This window comes from Pteropus medius, unplaced genomic scaffold (genome assembly GCF_902729225.1).
Source record: "Pteropus medius unplaced genomic scaffold, Ma_sr-lr_union100, whole genome shotgun sequence".
NCBI lineage: Eukaryota > Metazoa > Chordata > Mammalia > Chiroptera > Pteropodidae > Pteropus > Pteropus medius.
Window position 1 is genome coordinate 2616070 of NW_024342644.1, and position 22070 is coordinate 2638139.

The 22070-nt window shown below is 39.1% G+C and overlaps 1 protein-coding gene across 5 annotated transcripts in view; it reads right to left on the reverse strand.

The window, feature by feature from the left end:
- Window positions 1-1008: 1008 nt before the first annotated feature.
- E2F3 (E2F transcription factor 3) overlaps window positions 1009-22070 on the reverse strand; it is a 70725-nt gene continuing 49663 nt past the window's right edge. For 3 of the 5 annotated variants that reach the window (XM_039866457.1, XM_039866460.1, XM_039866459.1), the window contains exons 2-7: window positions 13717-13828; window positions 12272-12473; window positions 10818-10976; window positions 7720-7834; window positions 6537-6672; window positions 1009-4529 (exon numbers count right to left, since the gene is read on the reverse strand). In XM_039866457.1, the coding sequence (XP_039722391.1) occupies window positions 4267-4529; window positions 6537-6672; window positions 7720-7834; window positions 10818-10976; window positions 12272-12473; window positions 13717-13828 (987 nt within the window). In that variant the 3' untranslated portion in view covers window positions 1009-4266. Of the gene's footprint in view, window positions 4530-6536; window positions 6673-7719; window positions 7835-10817; window positions 10977-12271; window positions 12492-13716; window positions 13829-22070 lie in introns of all 5 variants that reach the window. The other 2 variants (XM_039866456.1, XM_039866458.1) reach the window with 1 other exon arrangement.

A 22070-nucleotide genomic window follows, 5' to 3' on the forward strand; every position in this document is an offset into this window, starting at 1 on the left:
ATTCCATTTACAGAATAGGTAAATCCATAGGGACAGAAGACAGTGGGGAGTGACTGCTTAATGGGGATGAGTGGCAGTCTTAACATATCATTGAACATATTTAACATATATATTAAATGTCACTAATGGTTCATTTTTTATGTATTTTATATAAAAAATTGTAACTGGCATTATATAAGCACTCAGTAAATATTATCTTTACAGCAAAACAAATAAAAATCTCTTAAAAAGGAAAGTACTTAGGTAAATAAATTAAATTTTAATCACTAAAACGTTATGCAGCTTTTGAAGAGTCAGCATGATCTGTAAGTACAAAAATGGAAAGATGTACAAGATGTATTTATTAAAAAAAAGCTAAATATCAGCATGTATTAAGTGCGACTTGTTAAAACACACATGTGTTTACATATGCCTAGAAAACAACCAGACTGGAAGAAGATACACATAAGAAAAATGAAAATAGTGGTTATCTCTGGGGTGAATAGACTGAGGGGCCAGAAATGTTTTTTTTGGTAATTTATACTCTTCTATATTGATTGTGTGCTTTGTGTGTACAATATACATTCTGGAGTTTTTATATGAACTCAGAGTGTGACATGGCAGTCAAAAAAGTCCTAATCTGCTATAGATGGCAATACAAGAAATACAGAACATTGAACGAGGGAGGTAATTACCAATCTTGAGAAATAAATTTATTGGCTTCATACTCCTTATGAAGAATAAAACTTGACTCGTCCCGTTCTCAGGGTAAAAATCCTTCTTCAATATCTGGGAAAGGTCTCTGCACATTGCCAGAGACATGAAAAATTCCTGTACTTCCCAAAGTGGGGAGCACATCGCAGGTGCTCTACAAATATTTGTAGAGTCCTGAAAGAAGAGTAAGGCATACAATGTTTTAAAAGTTTTTGTTCAAATTTTCGCTTAACCTGTTTTCAAGTATGTCTTTAAAAATGAAATTAACATAGGAGCATAAGACCATAGTAAGAAAATTCATCCACAAGTCTGAACTCTTAAAAAAAAAATCATTTTATTGATCCGTTACCATACAAAATTTATTCAAATTACACCCATTTGAAGTGCTAAGATCACAGCTAGAGAACAGGTTACCCTGTAACAAATCTATTTACAAAATCCATCATAAAAGCTTTTTTTTTTTTTTTACATTATATTACACATTTTCTTTTTTAAACTAGCATACAACACAAAGCTAAACTGATTAGTAGTTTGCCTTCTCCCAGTTTTGGGAGAAATACTTCCTTTTGACAAAATCATGTACCCCCATAGGAAAAGAAATTCTCACAATCTGACAATTGCCACCTGACTCACTCTACAAGGCATCTTCCTTCGAATCCCTTCTCATACACACGAGTTGTCATGCACACGCTGAGTTCTTTTTCCTGAAATCTAAAGCTTTAAATACTGCAATTTTATTTACAGATCTACACTTACAACAAAAAAATGAAAACAAGAACCACAACAAAAAATGAAAACAAAATAACACTCTTAAAAAATTACAAACCAGCTAGAAAATACTCTGGCAGTGTTTACAAATTAATTGCTATCTTTGTACAAAATTGCTAGATAATGAAAATGTGAGTAGACTACGTATCAACTTAAATAAAACAATTGCTATGCACAAGTCTGTACATATAAACACACAACTAACACTGTTTGACAGCTCATGTGTTGCCCTTTATACAGTTTATTTTCTAAGGCTCACTCAGTCATAATCCGCACACTTGTAACTTTTAGCCATTTCATGTGTGAGCTTTAATAGCAGCAACTCAATGGTACCAGGAAACTGGCATACTTAGACTTAAAGTAAAACAAGTACTGTAGTACTAACCCACTTTGTGTGCCAGACAGTATGCCAAAAAGAAAATGACTAATGCAAACAGAAGAATACAGTATGAACTTTTAATTAATGTACACCAGTTAAGCCCATTAACTGGAAAAAATCTTATGTATGAAGGAACTTTTAAGACTTATTAGTATTCCTTTCATTTTTAAAACAATAAATACGATGCATTACAATACGAAAAAGTTTAACGAGAAATTCAACAAAACACACAACAACCTAGCCAGGTGAGCTCAGTCTTTAGACTTTGGAAAAAAGTCAGCTTTGTGCAGCTGGCAAAGAGAATTACACAAAGCTGGAAGCAGAGGCAGCTAACCAGATGAGATAAATATGGGAAATGGGGAAAAGCTTGGCATAAATGGTTTCCCATACAGGAAAAAACCCCACAGTGCATTTCCAGTAGGCACTTGACACAAAGCTCCCTCCCTCCCCCACCCCAATGTTTCATCTCGGACCACACCAATATTTGTACCAAGTCCAGTGTGTGTGAAGGGAGGAGGCTAGGGATGGAGGCAGAAGAAAAAGGAGGGTAATCTGCACCTTTGTTTTTCTTCCCAAACACACACCCACACATACCTACACAAATCATTTAAAGTGCTGGTGTCATGGTTTTGACCCCACCACCACTTTGCATATTGTGGAAATCTACCTAGAGTAAACTGGCTGGGGCGTTTGTGGTTTTTTGTTTTATATTTTTCCTAAGGGATAATTTCAGTTCAATCACACACATGAATCGAGTGCCTATTATGTGCCTATCACTGTGTCAGGCACACAGCATTTCAATTTCACTGTTCGTTTTGAGGTTTGTTTTTTATAAGACTCCCTCATTCCCGCGGTCACTAGCATCCAAGGAATGGATTTGAGGTACTATGTCACATTCCCAGCGGGAAACGTCCATCTACCCCGGCCAATGGGAATGCCATTCTTGGACATAGCTGGTAGGATTTGCAGCTGACACAAAGCCTCCAACTTGGGACATCATTCCTGAAGAGTAAAGTGGGAAAACACCCTGGCATTCTATCGCTTCATTTTCTATGTCCACACTTCCCTTGGTCCAACTTAGTCTTTCATAGAGAAAGGGGAAAGGGTTCTGGCCAGGGGTATTGCAGCCCCCAACAAAGTGGGAGCTCCCTGTTCTCACCAGCTCAAGTAAATGCCACTGATAGAATGCTACTCACACAATGGGATGTCTTTCTCCCTAGAGGCCTCTCCATCTGAACCCATCCTGAGAAGTGGTCTCCCTGAGTGCAGTGTAAGAGAGCCCTTTCCCCGGTCACGGGGCCCCGGGAAGCCCAAGGATGGAGGGATCCATACCTGCTGCTCCTTGGGACTGCTATGTCATCTGACCTGGTTCTCTTTTCAAATGGGCCACCAATGTCAGCGAGCTCCAGGAGCGACTTGCTCCAAGCTCCCCCTCCAGGAAAGGAAGCCAGGTGTAGCAACGCTTCTTGCAGAGGCTGTTAAACCTTAGATCACACACGTTTAGATGCTCTGATCAGAGAGGTTCTCTACCTCTGCTTAAATAATTTGAATTAGAAAAAACCGCTTCAAAGTAAACAATTAAAATGAAATGGTGATGGGTGCCACAGGAATGCTTAAATGGCAGCTTAAAAAAAAAAAAAAGTCTAAAACAATCCACAAAGAACTCCTAAGTAGGCATTTGCTACAAATCAACTTTAAATTCACAAATACGTTGGGGGCAGGGGAGTGGGAGTGGTTTATGGAGACAAGAAAATCCACAACAGCTGAGAGTGGCAGAACTTCACTATTCTGTATCTGCAACAAGTATTTGAAAACAAGTTCTTCATCCAAAAGGCTGTGGAGGTTCTCTTGACCTCCTAGTGGGACACACGGTCCATAGCTTACACTGAATTATGACAGTAATTTAAATATTCCTAAGAAGAGCTGAAGAAATCCATCTCGTACTTTTGCATGACTTCAAGTTTACAGTTCCTGCAGTTCCATTCCATATTAGCAGACCCCAAAGACATGCATTCTGCGGAGAAGGCACGGCTTGAAATGCTATTAAGGAAGATTGCTGTTTTCCAGTGGGCCAGGTGGCCAGACCCCATTCTACAGCCCATCCGTCAGGCACAGCAAGCCAATCCAGGAGGGAGGGAGGAAAAGTACGGGTGAGAGACACCTGATTGCACATTTTCTCACTTGCTGACTCATCCAGGAGATTTTGGAGCCTGGGGCAAAGCAGGGTTTTCCCAAGGGAGCCTGCAACTGTGCGTTTAGACAATTAAAAAAAATTCATTAAAATGTCAGCTTTGTTCTGAAGTATGTAGTTTACTTCATGATACTATCTTGGAGGAAGAAGGTAAGAAGGGACAACACTGCATGACAGATGTTCTGGTTCCATAGTAAAAAAATATTGGTTTATAAGGGGAGTTCACAAAGGATAATCAACTACACATAAAGTCTTCCACCAGCGGGAGTTTTTCCAAATCATACGCATCAAAGAGATCACTGATGCCTTCTTCCTCCCCAAGGCTTAGGAGATAGTCTTCTTGGAGCAGGGGAGGCAGTAAGTTCACAAACGGTCCTTCTAGGTTGGAAGGAATTTGGTCCTCAGTCTGCTGTAAAAGGTTGGCTGGGGAGGCCAAAGGAGAAAGGTTTGCCATAGAAATCGAGCAATCGCTATGTCCTGAGATGGTTGAAGCCAAGTCTGAAAAAATGGATGGAAACACAAAAACAAATTAGGAGAAAATCAAAATGACTTTTTTGTTAGAATTTACATGTTGCTGTTATAAAAGCATTCACTCTCTGCTAACGACAATTAGACAGCCTTATGATATGGACTACTTCTTATGCTAACAGGCACTGTTAGCAGTGACTTGGCATCCTTTCTTTTTTCTAGGCTACTCACTCATCTTTTAAAATATCTACTGTTGACAAACAAGAAAACAAATAGCTCAAAGATGAGAGGCTAACGAGTTTAAAAACTTCTCTCTGATATCAATTAGTCATTGTTTAAAGAAAAACTAAACAAAATATACACACAGCAAAGTTGGCTCCCCAGTAGTAACTCACTAATTTAACTTAGCCTTTTACGAACAACCAGCTTATTAAATATACTTCTAAAAATACAAATATAACATATTCACTTTGAATGTCTATGGGGGAAAAACGGTCTTTTGTTTTACTATATGATGTACAGCAGTACCCCCTTACCTGCAGCTTTGCTTTCTGCAGTTTGTTAACCATAGTCAACTGTGGTCTGAAAATATTAAATGGAAAATTCCAGAAATAAACAATTCCTAAGTTTTAAATTGCCACCATTCTGAGTAGCGTGATGAAATCTTGTATTGTCCTGCTCCATCCTGCCCAGAACGTGCATCATCCCTTTGTCCAGCATCTCCACATTGTAGATGCCCCCTGCCCGTTAGGTCTGTAGGAGCTGTCTTGGTTATCTATCAGATGGACTTTCATGGTATCTCAGTGCTTGTGTTCAAGTAACACTGATAGTACCTAACACTACATCATAATGCCTACACCATTTGCCTCACTTCATCTCATCATGTAGGCACTGTATCATTTCACATTATCATAAGACGAAGGGTGGGTACAGTACAATATTCTCAGAGAGAGAGAGACCACATTCACATAACTTTCATTACAGTATATTGTTATAATTGTTCTACTTTATTATTGTGATTAATCTCTTACTGTGCCTAATTTATAAATTAAACTTTATTGTAGTTCTGTATGTATAAGAAAAAACGGTATATACAGTTGACCCTTGAACAACACAGGTTTGAACTGTACAGGTCCACTTATACACAGATTTTTTTCAATAAATTCTGTACCATCTTCGATCCGTGGTTTGGAGTCCAAGGGGGTCCTGGAACCAATCCCCCTCAGATATTGAGAGAACTTAAGTTTTAGGGGAGTCAAAAGTTTTAGGCAGATTTTCGACTGTGTGGGGGTTGGTGCCCTTAACCACCTCACTGTTCAAGGGTCATCTGTAGACGGTTCAATATGATCCTTGGTTTGGGGCATCCTCTGGGGGAACTACTATTTTTTCCTGCTCAGTATTAAATCGGACCTAGTCACTTAAATCACTCCTATTCTTGCTGCTGTATTGAGAGACAGTAGAGAAAAAAAGCTAAATAGGTATCCCCAGTCTGAAACTAGAAAAAAATAAAAAGACTACAAAGAGCTTTCTTTGCTCTAGGGACAGTGAAGGAAGATTTATTTTCCTGGGGATTTCCTCCCATATCCTCTCCCCATCACATGGGGGGGTGGGGTGGGTGCTGAGAATTAAGACAAAATTTCTTTGATAGAAGGCCTTTCTCTCCAAACTTTTTGCATTTCCCTCTCTAATGATCTCTGTAGCATCAGGCAAAGGTGTGTGGCCAAGTGTAGCTGATGATTCACCCAGATGGCTCCCAGCTTTACTCTCCACTTTGGTTAGTTTTCCAAACACTGTAAAGAAATGGTTTCTGCCAATAGCGAAAGTGTGAGGGACTCCATCAGTGGAGAGAGCAGTCATTAGCCTAAGGTCACTGTTTTATTCTGTAAACCAGACAGAATGCCTTAAAAAAATATTACCTTAATAACAATAGTAACAGAAGATTTTGTTTCTTGCCTGGACTTGTGGTTCTGATACAGGATCCTTCTAGTCACTTTCATTTTTAAAATAGTTTCCAAATGATAAAAGCAGAATATTTACCTTTGGAAGTGGGTTTAGGGATATTCCCATTGTGGTCTTGGTTGTTTGTTTTCATTGGACTATGTGTTTCAGTCTCTTCTGGACACAAGTAAACCTCAATGGGTCCTTGGGTACTTGCCAAGTGTATTTGTAGGCTCTATGAAGAGAAAAGAGTGAGAAAACGTCAAAACAAAAGTTCTTTTAGAAATAAAAGCTATACTAATTTTCATCTAAAAATGGAAAGGATAATTTTCATAGTTCATTTTGCTTTTTTTACATTAGTCTATGTACTGTCATCCTCTAGAGCAAGGCTCAGGAAACTGTAACCCAAGAGTCAACTCAAGTCCACCAACTGGCTTTGAAAATAAAGTTTTACTGGCACAGTCACACCTATTCTTATTTTTTATGTATTGCCTCTGGCTGGGTGTTTTTTCTCTTTTTTTTTTTACCATGCTATAATAGCAGAGTTGTCCAGCTGAATTGTCCCAACAGAGACTGTATGGCTCACAAGGCCAAAAATACTTACTGTCTGGCCCTTTAAAAAAAAAAGTTTGCTGACCCCTGCCATAGAGGAGGTGAATTATGTTCTCTTAATACATTATTTTCTGCAAAGTATTTTTCATTCTCTTTTTATTTTCTACGCATATTCTTATTATATTTCTTTACCGTTAGTTATAGTCTAGGCATATATTCAAACTATATCTGAAACCAATCACAAAAATATGCCCCTACTTTCTTACAATATCCTAGTCTCTCAATTGACCTAAAGTGCCATTTGATTATTTAAAAGTAATCATGATATAAATGATCAATTCTTAAATGTGCTAAGTTAGGGAGCTACTTTAAAACATTTATACCTCTATTCATATCGGGGACTATATCCAGAATATTCAACATAAAATTCCCCAGTGGTTCACATTAATCAAAACAACTAGATAATAAATTATGAAAAAAAGAAAGTACAAGAAGGACAGAGCATCGTATACTTGAGCCAAATGCTCTGCTATATTAAAATTAGATTTTTTGGACACTCAATACATATCGAACTGTTGAAATGTTTTTAAAGTTAGGGCTAAGTAAAAGAGATGGGGAAGGAACTTGCAAGTTTCTAGGAGGATACAAACTTTAACCATGAGCCAAGGATTCTTTAACTTCAGGCACTTCAAAAAGATCTCTGCAGATGAACGAAGACGTGTCTCCTTACCTCTACTGGGTCAGGCACTTCAAGTCTTGTTTCTGGAGGGGCTTTCACAACTATAACAGTTTGGTCTTTAAGGCCACTAATTTTTCGAATATCTTGATATGTAACATAAGCTAACGTAATGAGTGTTAAGGAAATTTTTCAACTAATTGCTTCAGATGTAACCATTATGAAGGTAACAAAAGAGATGCATGGAAAATTTTTAAAGTATTTTATGATTTATAAGAATATATCTGTCTCTCCTAGATCTTTAAATACACGGGTTCTCCCACGAATCTGGTTTTCTAGGTGATATTGAAGACAACAAAAGAAGTGTATAGCCTTTTCCTGCCCGTTAAAAAAAAAAAAGTCTATGGCTATTTAGAATTTTAAAGTGAACACGGAAGCAGAATAGTTAAAATAAGTCATCAAAAGAAAACAAAACCCAATTTGGTCTGGGATTTTTAAACCAGGTTCCATCTGGAGCATGGGTATTCCATGAACTTCAATGAAGTGTGCTGTCACTCAAATTGGAGGATGGCAGATTCCAGTTTATAGGGGAAAAAAAAATTAAGCTCCATTAACCTTAATTTTTTTGGAAACTCCAATAACTACTATCTGTTACTTGACTATTAATAAGTGCCAGCAGTCACCCAATGAATGAATGAATGAATGAGTAGCAAATAGATATATTAGTGGAAGAACTCAGAATACTGCTTAGGTAGGCAGCTTTTTTTCTTAAGTGTACCTGGGCTGTTTGTGATTATATATTGTCTACTGATAAGAGTGTCATTATTTCTGTTAGAAAAATTATCTTCTGTATGATGGTATTAACTCTATCACTATTTCAGTGTGCACAAGCAGGAAAGCAGCTTCCGGATGCTCTGCAACCTGAATTTGAGAAACACTGATTTAGAAAAAGAGAGTAAAATAATATTTCAGTACTCTTGGTAGTTACTTCTGAGCACTGAACAATACTTTTAAGTGCCCCGGCAGCCAAACCTAAGAGGATATCATGAAAGAATATGGTACTTATATAATAAAAGTATTCATGCAAGCTTGCCTAGAGAGACAAGATTTTACTTGGCGCTATGAGAGAATAGGTTGAAATGGCTTTCTTATAAAAGGGACATGGAGTAACATAATTAATGTATACTGTCTTTAGCCAATTGTTTTTAAATATTAACCCACAAAAAATGCCTGAGATAAAACAGCAAATCGCAACTCAATGAATGCACTTCTGCTGGTAATATAATGTAGCTAATAGAGTCTGTGATCTAACATGTTTAATATAGAAATAGGACTTAGAGAGCTTAGAGCAAATAATGTCCCTTAGAACAGTAGATTTTTATTAGAAAATGAAGGAAGCTATGAACCTACTAGTCAGAAAAATAGCATATCCATCCCAAATCTGCACATATAAATCAAAGACTATCTTCTTTAAGTCTCAATAGTTGAGACAAAAGCAAATTCAGTGTTGAGCTTGCTAGGACAGCTCAAGCACGATTCAGGTTTGAGGTTAGCATTTATCTCATCAAGGAAGCCAACTGGTACCTTTACAGACGTCTTGATAGTTCTGAATTTTACTGAGAACACTGGGGACACTGATAACCAGGTACTTACTCCACAGCCCCACTGTCAAAAAGCTACGTGACAAGAACTTATTAAAATAAAAGCTCATCTACAATTACTCAACATGCTGCAGGAAGGAAAATTTCAACACATTTGTGAACAGGCTGTACCAAATTCGGAACTGAATGGCAAATTGAAATAAATTGTGCAAACATATTATCTAATGTTACAAACTTAAAAGTGCTGCCATTGTGGCTCCCTCCTGAATTTGCTTCTTGAGTTAGCAGCCCCCTGCAAGGCAGGTTTCATTTTCTGCAACAAAGGCCCCAGAGAAAGCTCATGTAGGTGACAATGCTATAAACGACACAAGCTGCCAATCATTTGTCACTACCACAACCCCTCCTCACTGGGGCTCCCAACTAAACAATGGATGAAACAGCCCAGCTAGAGCTATTCTTCTTCTGTCCCCTGTAAACCCACTCTAGCCACCACTGGGGGTTCACATCAGCACACCTCTTCTCCACCTTACTAATCACCAGCTGACAAGGTTAATCTTTTGGTCAATAGGAAATGAATAATGGCAGTTTCAAAAATGCCTGAATTGAAAAATAAACGTCCCCACACTCTCTGAGGGCAAGCCTATTAGAGAAGAGACACTAGAAGAAACTGGGCAGGACACATTTTACTTTCTGTCTCACAAAGGTAATATGGAATAATCAGAAGTTTGGAATTAAAATTAGAGATGGGGTAATTTAAAATATTGGTTTTGTCTTGTACTGGTAACAGAATATTGCAAAATCTTCTTGCCAAAATAATAAAGTAATCTCCCTAATCTTTTGTCTGAAGTGAGATGATGAACAGTAAACTTTCCTGAGATGGTCAAAAGATTGTCAGCCAGTTGAAAACAAAAATTGTTTTTTTTATATTTTATTTCCAAGGACTAATGTTTATAGGTGAACAGATAAATCGAGATTTTCCAGGCTTTGGGGTGCTTCTGACATGAGGTTCTGGTGTTGTAAAGCAGCATAATGCTCTTTAAAAGTTATAGAAAAAAATTTTTAATACTCTTTCAGTTTCTTCAACTATGGCTCAATCAGATAGTCAAAGAATTCCAATTGTTCCAATATCTGATGAAAAGAAAAGAGAATGTGAGAACCCCAACAATGACAGCTAACACCCACCCTAAATCTGGGAAGGCAAAGATGAATCTGCTGAATGCTGTCATTAATATTAATACTGACATCAAATATATCTTTTAATAGTGTTGCCTTACGCTATGAGTGTATCCTTATGCCCCAACCACACATGAATAAAATATTTAAAAAAATGTTTCCCTCCTTGCTATCAAAATAGACATGTTAGGATCCATCCGATTACTATCTTTCCATAAATCTGACTTCTAGTGGGTACACACACACACACACACACACACACACACACACACACATCAAAACCAGAGTAAAAACCTTGTGCATGTAAGTTAAGATCGTCAACTCTGGAAAGAGTCTAGAAGGCACTATCCCCCAATGACCAGGTGGCACAAAGGATATCTTTGATTCTCTGAATCCTCGGTTAACAGTTTGAGGTCCAGGGTGCAGCTTTGGATCAGTTCATCTAATTTCTTCTCTTCCTGACTGAGCTCGGTCACTTCCTTTGACAGGCCTTGACACTGGGCCAGCATGCCCCCATCCTCAGACAGACTGCAGCCCCTAGAAACCCAAACACAGACTCTTCATGGCTACTTGAGAGGCTAAAGAGGGGAGGGAAATGAATAATCGAGGGGAGGGGAGGGAAAAACGGTCCTTTGGGTAAATGTCCTCTTTTGATACAGGTTACACTGTTTGTTAGCCAAGTGTTAAAATTAGAACATTTATACATATTTTTTCATACATACAGTCCTTCGCTTTTCACATCATAGAAACTAAAGTTAAAAAACACTGCTAATTTCAGGTTTCTTTCCTTCAGAGGAGACCTTTCTTCAGAAGGCTCAAATTCCAAGGGTAAAGGGAGACAGTTCCTTCCTGCCACACGCCTCTCAGGGTAGGGAAAAACAGACACAGAAAGATAGAAAAATTTGAAAGAAAAGATGGAATAATTCAGTATTCAACAAAACATCATCCAAAAAGCACAAGAGACCTAGCTAGTTTCTGCAGGTCTTGATACCAACAGCAGAAAGGAAAAGGAGGTTAAGGAAGCAGACGTATGTGCTGTATGCGACAACACAGACCAACACCCAACAGGTTTTCTAAGCCACAGGCTAAAATAGGTCACCAAGTCATCACAAAATTCCAAAAACTTCTGTACAGAAAAGTTATCTGTTCATCTTATATTTGAAGTAGCGTTTTTTGAAAGCCGACCCATAACAGATTTATTCCTTCCAATACACTTTAATAGGTCCTTCTAAGATACTGGCTGCTCAGTACTCTGTCCATAATTCACAAATGACATTATCATCATACATTTAGTCATATATGTGGGTGTATAAGTGACAAGTGTTATCATCTCCCTTTTCTAGAAGGGACTTTTTAAGTCTTGCCTTAATTTACACAGGAAATGAGTTAATCTGCTATTAGAACCACGGATAAAGATATATGGCAATTGTGCATCTACATAGATGTGTTAATACACAGCCATAGTCAATTTCTAAATTTCTATTAGCGATAAGCCAAAGACCTATGAGGTCATACATGTGAGCTCCCACGTAGACCTCACGGTAACAGATGAACAGCAGTTTATTTTACATCTGCAGAACCCTAGTTAATATCAGGATTCCCTTGCTTGAGGCTAACTGAATACAGATCTTAAATAGGTCTTTTCCTTTAAGAGACTTTGAACTTCCGCTAAAAGAAGTTGAGGAGGGAAGAGAAAGAGGGAGTAGAAAAGAGTAGGAGAGGGAAGAAATGAAGTGTGGGCACATGTGAAAGTTGGGACTGGGAGAAAGCACAGTGTTTGAAAGGACCCCACCAGAGCCGGGGAAGAGGGGGCAGGCGTGGCCCATACTCACATCCATTGCACGTTGTTTTTAGACTTCTTCTTAATGAGGTGGATGCCTTCCAGCACATTGGTGATATCATAAATCCTTCTCTTTTGCACTTTCAGCACCTCTGCTGCCTTGTTCAAATCCAAGACCCCATCAGGTGATTGGCTCAGTAGCTGAATGAACTTCTTGGTGAGTAGACCAAGTGATGTATCATACCGTGTTTTTTCTGAGGGAGATTTTGGAGCTTAAAGAAAAACAAAAACCAAGCGGGTGGGGGACAGGGGGAAAGGTAAAGAAATGAAGAGTTTCTTTGCAGTTAAGCGAGCCCCCTTTCCCATTGCAGCCCGAGTATTAGTATTAGAAGCAAAGTTGTTGCTGTTGTTTCTGGTAAGTTATAGAAAGCTATGAAATTGCTTTATTAGAAAAGAAAGGGATAGTAAAAATTCCTGATGAAAGCATTTTACTGTGAGTTTCTCAGTAGTTTCTACTTTGGCTTCCCCTATTCCCTGGGGCTAGTGAAGTATCTCATACATAGGAGGTACTCAAAAATATCTGTTGAATGAATGAAAAAGTGTTGTAGCCCCGTGGGAGCAGCACATGATGTGGCCAGGTTATGAATCTCTCCAGCATTTTGCAACAGGGGTGCAGACAGACCCACCTCAACTGGCCTTTTAGGCTCCGGTGTCTCTGTGAGTATATAACTTGTTCACCAATATTTCTAATAATGCTTCATTTGGATGAAGACTATCTGGAAGGGTCTTTTAAACAAATCTCCCCATCCCTCTTGAATGAAATTTCTTATGTTTCATATTGTATCTATTCTCTTACAGGTGCACAGGTCAAGGGTTTAATTTAGCAGCACGCACAATTTGTGGATTGCCTAATTCATAAACTACGGGCGAGAACAGTCTAATTTAGCCTTTACATTTAATGCCAGAGACATAAAGGACTATTTAGCTATTTCCAACCTACTTTTCTCTCTCTCTCTCCCAGAAGAAATGATGATCATATTCAATGGAAAGATAAACTAGCTGCAATTTATTGGTCTCAATCAATTCTTATGCTGCCTTATGGTGAGTTAAGAGATTTAGGATGATATAGATATTACTGACTCTGGCACAGTTTGTCTACACCCAGTTAGCCCCAGTCTCTGAAGTAATGTCCGTTAAGTAAAGTTAAAATGAAAGTTGATTACAGAATGTGCCGAAGAGTTTGCATTCTGAGTTGAAAAATGAAACTGCACATATTTAAAGAGGCCTCCCCTTAAGTCAGTATTTAGGTACTGAAGTGATTCTGTAAACCTTTTGCTGGGTGTCTGCCGACATTGTATTTATTCTTTGGATTGGCAGAGAAAGAAATGAAAAAGAACAAACATGCCAAAATTATTCACACCTTGGCATCCTTCCAGCCACAAGCTTTGAAAGTTGGGAACCCACACCACAGAGAATCAGAGATGAAAGAATTCTTACTTTTGGGACTGTCTGGATTTCGCAGTGCAGCTCTCCCTTTGCCCTTAGGGGTTTTTAAACCATCTGAGAGGTACTGGTGACCGCTTTCTCCTAGCTCCAGCCTTCGCTTGGCCTGGAATAAGAAAGTACAATCGTTCGTCCCCGGTCATATGGACAATTACAAGAAGCGAGGCTCTTTGGGATATGGCCCCTGCCAATGCTGCAGGCTCATGCCTGCTCTTACCATCTCTGTTCTATTTACTCACTCAGGGTCTCGCCATTCCCCACAGCCAGGGTCTAGCTCGGGGCTGCACTGTCACGCAGACTCTCTCTTCACCCACAATAATCACCCATATACACTTAGATGGACAAATCCAATGATCCTTTAGGTCTAGGTTCAGGAGCTACTTTGTTCATTTATTCATTGATTCAACATATGTGCCAGGCATGGGGCTAGATACTAAGAATACAGCAGGCACCATGGAGCTTAAATTCATTTTTCTCCAGTGAATCTTTGCTGCCTCTCTCCATCCCTGACCTGGGTTGAACTCCTTTCCTTGAGCTCCCCAGACACTTTGTGTTTATTTGTATCATAACCCTTATTGGATATGAGTTATTTTACTAATCTGTTTCTCATTTCCTTTAAGGCAGGGGTTGCTTTCCATTTATCTTTGTATACCTAGTGCTTGGCACAGAGCCTGGGTTTCTATAGGTATTCAATCTCTCTCTCTCTCTCTATATATATATATATGTGTGTGTGTGTGTGTGTGTGTGTGTGTGTGTTATTATTTGATTACTTTCTTTTATTCACGATTACATATATATATAATCGTGAATAAAAGAAAGTAATCGAATAATAACACAACTAGTCACAGACTATAAATAGTCATTCATCAGAATAACAAACACTCAATCTTGGACTTCAACTAGTATTGCTTTTGCCATTTTGTCATCAAACCTGGTAAATGAGAAATCCTCACCTAAGTTTTTAATTCACTACTTTTGTTTCACTTTAAAACATCCACTTAGTATCTTCCATGTACTGGCACTGGGTTTAGGAAACAGAGGTAAGGAAGATAGATGAATCCCTGGCTTCCTAGGGCTTATAGTCCATGAGAAAAGACAGATAAAGAAGTAATTGTTGAGTACTAACTGTATGGGTGTGATGGGTGTTCAGACAGAAGTGGCACCGACTAGATACCACAACCTACATGGCAACATATATTTAGGCCCATTTGAGGGCAGATTCTACTGATGAAGAGATTCACAATTTCAAAATAACTTCCCATGACATAGAAACAATAATAATAACTTATCAGCTGATGACAAATATGCAGCTTCTCTATGGAAAATTATCAACTCAACTTTGTACTGTTCATTATAGTAAGCGATTACCACTGTGGCTCATCCGAACCGATTTGTTCTATAAATTTAAAATATACACTGGATTTCGAAGACTTAGTATAAAAAAAGGTAAAATATCTCAATGATTTTAATATTAATGACATGTTAAAATGATAGTATTTTGGCTTTATAAAATATTAAGATAGTATGAAAATTATTTCACCTCTTTCCTTCTACATATGTATATTTTTACTCATGTGGCTTGCATTTATGGTACACATTATCTTTCTATCTCCTATCGGCTAAACATTACTCTAAAGGTCTAGGAATGACAATTCACAAATTTGTTTTCTAACTTCATTTTCCCCTCCCAAATATTCTGTCCAATCTTTGTATGGGCCTGCTGTTTTTGGTTGGCCCAGGAAAATTCCCTCTTCATCAGGCAAAGGCTTCATAATTGTTCTCTGGGGAGTACCCCCTCCCTCTAGCAGCCTAAGTGCACAAAGGTGACCCAGGCCTGGCTAATCGTTGTGGTCCATCCTCCCCTCTCCCTCCCCTTCCTCCACAGCGATTAGTCAGAGCGGCATATCACCAAAGCTGGATGAACGAAGGCCAACTCTAGGAGTTTTTCTGGAACTACTGGCAAGGGGGTGCGCCTTCGTGGTAAAGTTGATAGGTTTGTAACCTGAAGCTATCTGAGAATGGACCCTCCACAGGGGAAAGCAGAGTGGAGAGACGAGAAGAAAGGGGTCTGAGGCCGTCTTTCAAAACTCTGGATCAGGTCACACACTAGAGGAAACAACTGATCTTCCCCGGACTTTTCAGTTACATTAGCCAATAAAATCTCTCTCTTTTTTTTGCTTAAAGCACTTTGAGTTGAGAACCTGAAAGTGTGGTGTTGCAAGTGACAGTCTGTGGGATTAGCTGAGTCAAGATGGGCTATGGTGCAATGGGGGAGGGATGGTAAGCCTGTGAGAGAGAAGCAAAGTGTGTTTGGTTACTGCTCTTAGTCTTCAGGAAATTGCTGATACAGACAAGCGTCATTTAGGCTTGTATACCTAAAAAGAAGAGAAGAAAAGAGCTTTGCCATCAAGGCCTTTTTTTTCTCTGTAGAAAGTAATCCAAGAAGATAGAAGGAAGGCAAATGGGAAAAGGGTTTGGGACCTGGAACACTTGGGCCCCTAAGGCTGTACTGTCCTTAAACTCTCACAATAAAGAACCACCCAGTGGCCAGTAGCCTGGGGATATATTAATTTTGCCTCCCCATCTGAGGCTATTATTTAAAATTACTTTGAGGCAAAGGCCTATGGAAGCAATAAAATGTAGGCTGGGAAAATTCTCAGAAATGTGTTGCCAAGAAACAGAGATGGCAACTTTAAGGATTAGGACTAGTCAGGATGCATGACTTTGGTCACCAAGAACCAAACCCTAGAGTTCACCAAATCTAAATACTAGATAGAAAATCAACTAAATTTTAAAGGCACTTCTTCTATCACCAGATAATCCCTACATCAAGAAGGCAAAGGCCTATGATGTCTCAGCCTCTAACAAAACCAACTACTAAGCTTATAAATTCTACTCCAAAAAGAAACAAGCAGTGGGAAGGTAGAAATCAGGGTGGCCATATCGATTCCACAAGCAAGTCCTGTCTCCACCAAGTCTCCAAGTGCCAGCATTCCTATTGAGGAGGACATGACATGCTACAGGAGGTGACCACTGTGTGTCATTTTCCTTTTCCAAAGAGATGTTTCTGTTGGGCTGCCCTGTTATTTTTCCTCCCCTGTTTAGTGAGTGGGGACTGCAATGGACTTAAGAGGACCACACAGTACTTGCAGGTCCTAGATCTGAGGATTGGTGCAATAATTGAGCTCTCTTTTGGGGAAGGTCTACGGATTTTGAAATATGGAGTAGCATTACTTAAATGCTTACCTTAGCAAATTCAAGCACACATCTTGGTAAAACAAAGAAAAAACTAGATGAAAGGATTTAAACAGTGCAGGTAGTCTCTGCCCACACCACCATGCCCTGGGCTGAACATCAGGGCAGATGAAAGTCTCCTCACTTGGTTGTCTCAATTTTTGTTTGCTCTTAGTGTGAACATCTTGCTGAACTGAGAGTTATTCTGTTTATAAACAGATCTTCATACTAGTAAAGCAACTAATCTATCTGGTGTTCAACAGAAGACGGAGCCATTTGGTCCTAAGCAGGCATCAAGGACTGGACATGAGGGATGCTCTATAGATCACCCACATGGCATCTTTCTAGAACCTCAGCCCCAATTAAGGTCATGTTTCTCTGTAATGAAACAGTTGTATTGTTAAGCATTTCTAAAAATGCATATATGAAAATAATAGGATTAATGGTCAGGAAGCCAAGCAGTGAGCTGTGGGGAACATCCACAGTTGCATTTGTTGTCCCGATTTTTTCTACTGGGGAAGGAACTTTCCCACAGTTATTAGTTCAGGTGGTTTCTATGCCTCCAAGCCTGAAAACAAAAGGCCTGTCATTGCTCAGCATTTTAAATTGACCCTTCCCATCAAGGTTATAGAGGTGAGTTCTGTAATGTGGGTCCACCAATCAGTGCATTCCAATCCCTTGACTAAGGTGACTGGCTTAGGGATAAGCTCATGACCAAAGCAGGGTGAACTGGTCAATCCTGGGACTCTTCTTGGAAAGTACTGGGTTTTTTTAACTGGAAGTTATTAGGCACTAGAGTGTGAGCCTGGAGCTACCTGGGAACTGAGCCAACATAGAAGTAGAGTTAAGAGTTAGACAGAAACTGAGTCCCAATATCTTCAAGGGAGATGCTAGATACAACCATGCCAAAAGGCAGTCCTGCCTTAGACTTTCATTTGTGTGAGCCAACAAACTCTTTTTTCTGTTAGATTACTACCACTGGCAACCAAGAGTCTGGACTGATTGAGATGCCTCTCCTTTGCTGTCTTAGCAACTTCTGGGCTGCCAGGGCATGATTTTACTACACATAAGCTCTAGGTTTCCTCACTGAACCAAAAGCTCAGGTCTTTAGCAACTTAGTTTCCCCAGAGCCCTGCATATGGCATGCACTCAGTCAAATTTACTTATGTTAACTGAACCAAGGAAAAAATTCCCAAAGTCTCTTGGCAGGTAAATCACAAAGCTCCAACATTATCCACCCTTAAGGGGGATAATAAAAAAAATATATACATATGTATATGTATGTACATATAGGTATATGTGTTTATATATCCTGGAGATTAATCTCTATATATTTGAAAAGATTTCCAAGAAATATAAAGGGGAAAAATTAAAGTTGTAGAAAGATATGAAGATGATCTCATAGAAGTAAAAAATTATAAAACTATACACCTCACTATAAAATCTCCAAGTATCCATTGAGGAAAGGTCTGGAAAGATCCACATAAACTGTTAGTACAGGTAACCTCTGAGAAATAAAATATGGGGCATTAATGTCATGTTTATAGTTCTGTAGTATGTGATTGTATTTTTAAAAGTGATGTGTCTATATACACGTTAAATTTATACCTTTCAACCTAGCAATTCCACTTCTTGGAGTATATTCTGAAAACATTTATGTTATTCCTAGAGTTTGTCTATTGAAAACAGCACAGCCAGTTTTCTGAATAATTTTTTCCCACATATGTCAAACATAAATGCCCAGTCTAAGAAAAATTCAGTAAAAGTTACTGTACATTTATATAATGGAATGTTATATAATTAAAAATGATGTACGTCTATATATGTTTTTTAAAAAGCATGTGTGAATGGTAAAATTGTATTTGTGTAGGGAAGTTATATTCATAGAAATAAAGTATCTAAAGATACATACCAAATGGTTTTGAGTATTAATCTTTGGGTTATATTTCTAAATCATTTTAAAGGGAGTGTGGGTTACTTGCATAACAAGAAAAACAAAAATCATTACCATTTGAGATTAAACGCCAACAACTCTGGTAGTTTATTTTTCAGACTATTGAAAATCTTATGTACCATTCAATGTGCATGGCTATGGGTTCAACACAGAAACGGGCTATGCTACAGAGAGGGTATCCCATCTTCATGGGGGGAAGGCAAGTGATGTTCTTAGCTACCATTCAACTGAGCCCCAGGAAAAAGTTAAATTAAGAAAAAATCATAGCCTGCTGTAGGCTAACAAACTGAACACTAAATCAACTCCCTTCACTCTGTTAATAGGAGATCTGGGTAAGGGAAAAGAACTAGATCTATGATACATTTTGACTCAAAGTCAAACATGAGACAGGACATTTTGAACAGAGGAAGAAGGAAAATAGAAGAAAATGGAAATTAAATAAAAAGAATGAGGACCAATTTAAGTACATTAGTGAAATAACCCCAAGGAGGGAATCTCTGGTGGAGCCCAGATTACAGCTGACTGACTCTCACCTGGATTCTTGGCTATCAGGTCAGCAAGTCAGGGCATGTGGGTTTTAAGAAAAGAAAACCCAGCTTCCAGCTGTGACACTATATATTACTTCAATGTGGCTAACTATTTTTTAATCTATCCAATTATTTATTAAGTGTCTGCTGTGTACTAGGCCCTGCCAGGGAGATGATTGTAAAGGTGACATGGTGGTCCCCACTACATGACCAATATTGCAATAAACCCTCAGCTGGGTACAGGAAGACAGGACGGAGGGCTGGAATTAGTGGGTGGAGACCTGGAGAGTGCTTGGGCCAAGTCCTGGAAGGCCAATGGGCTCATCCTGCAGAGAAGGGAATAGAGTCAGGAGACTGCAGCAGCTGTCCAAGCATAAGCAGAATCACTGAGAGTTGGAAGGGTCTTGGTTTGGAGGTGTTGGCAGGGGTAGGGAGGGGCTTTGGTGCAGAGGATAAAGAAGGTGCCAGATTATTGTCTCTTATTTGCCATGCTAATAACCACACTTCCAGCATCAACCTTTCTCTGTGATGAGGTTACCTAAGATAAAGAGCTTTAAAGTCTTCTCTGGCTTTTTAGATGAGAGGTTAATTTATAATCTAATGTAAGCAGTGTCACTATGAGCTATTAGGTGAGAAGCCTAATCAGAAACCAAATTATCTCAGAGAACTGGTGAACCGAACAGGAATGCTGAAGACCCTGACAGAGGCATGTGGTGACAGAAATAGCAAGCATGCATTTCATCTTGGTGATTTCCCTTAAAATCCCACATCCCAGCCACCACCAACTGGTGAGCGGAATCTCTGTTCTCTCTCAGATGTGTTCCTCTGCACGCCTGTTTCACTATCCCAGCTAAATTCCCCCCTTATTTCTCATTGGATCACTAGAATGCCCCCCAGACTTGGCCATTTTTCTTCTTTTGATTTTTAAACTACAGATGGAGGGTATTTTAACTAAAAATTTATTTTTGGAAATCTAACCACATGCATATGAATGTTTCTAAAAGAAAAGGAATCTCAAACTGATTCACAACTTTTGGAATAGAAACCATTTACTTATGAACTGGTGACTGCCTTTCAATACACATTTACTTTATTTAAAAAAGTAATTTAACACAATTTAAATATAAGTAAGTGCACATGATTTTTTAAAAATCCACTAGCTCATAATGGCTACCAAACAAGAACCAATTTTACTATTTCCCCTAGTGGTCGCCTCTGTAGTTCTAACTAACAAGATATTTCTTGGTTAGCCATTTTTTTTGTTATTTACGTAGACTTCCTTCAATAATTCCACACCCACATCTCTTTCATCCTTTCTCCCAACAGTTATATCATTTTTGTTTAAATTAAAAACCTGTGCTGTGCATTTTGACTGTACAAATATCACTCACTGCTGAGTCAAATACTATACTGAGATTGCATTTCTTTTCTTGTAAAGATAGTTTTCTTTGGAGTTTCCAATTCTTTCCTGCTTGTTGGCATCACTCGTCCTCGCAATTTCCTCAATTTTTCCCAACTCTCCATTCCATCAGATATTCTAACAAGTCCCCACTTTTTCTCTTGCCTAACTCTTGAACCTTCTTTTTGGCACCAGGGACCAGGGCTCCTATAAGAATGTAATGCCTGATGATCTGAGGTGGAGCTGAGGCGGTGATGCTAGTGCTGGAGAGTGGCTGCAAATACAGAAGCCTCACTTGCTCGCCCACCACTCGCCTCCTGCTATATGGCCTGATTCCTAACAGGCCATGGTCCTTTACTGGTCTGCGACCCAGAGGTTGGGGACCCCTGGACTAGACTCTGGGCTGCCGGTTCTCCAAGACTGTTGCATGACTGTCATTCTTGTTTTCCCTGACTATATGCAGTGTTCAAGTCTGAAGTAAACACTTGTCAGTTTCTTTGACGGCCCAGCCTCTGAACCTACTCTCATAGTTAAGAAGTTCTCTACTTTGTCAGTCCTGGTGGGAAGCACAGCCACCTTTCTATCACAGAAGTTGAAGACCCTCAGTACCCTTTCCCAGCTTCCCTGAACCCTGGGCCAGGGCCATTACCTAGGCTGGCACAGGATCTGGAATCTAGAGTCACTCCTGAAAGGAAGACCAGTGGCGACAGCTGTGCAAGCTTGGGAGAAGTGACAGTGTTATTGGACTCACTATAGTTTGACGTTTTGACTGTAGTCTGGCTATTGATCCTTCCCTCTTCCTGTCTGTTCTCCAAGCCTGGTTCTCAAAGCTTCCTGACAATTCAGTGAGTTATTCAATATCCTTGCATTAAATTCCTTTTCTGCTTAAGTCAGCCAGAGTTGGTTTTTGTTGCTTGCAATGGAATCAATTTCCTGATCCCACTGTTAATTGTTTTCCTGGAACACATCTGAACAGCAGTATGGAAGAGAATATACATCCTTATATATTTGAAATGTATATTTCACTCGCACACTTGATAGTTTGGCTAGGTAAAGAATTTAAGGTTGAACATCAGTTGCCCTCAGAACTCTGAAGGCACTGCTCCACTTATAACCAGTGTTGATGATGAGAAACCTGTGGTCCTTGATTCTCATTTCCTTTGAAGCTATCCAATTTTTAACCACTCTGAAAGCTTCCAGGCCCGTCTTACATTATTGTAAAACTTTATAACAT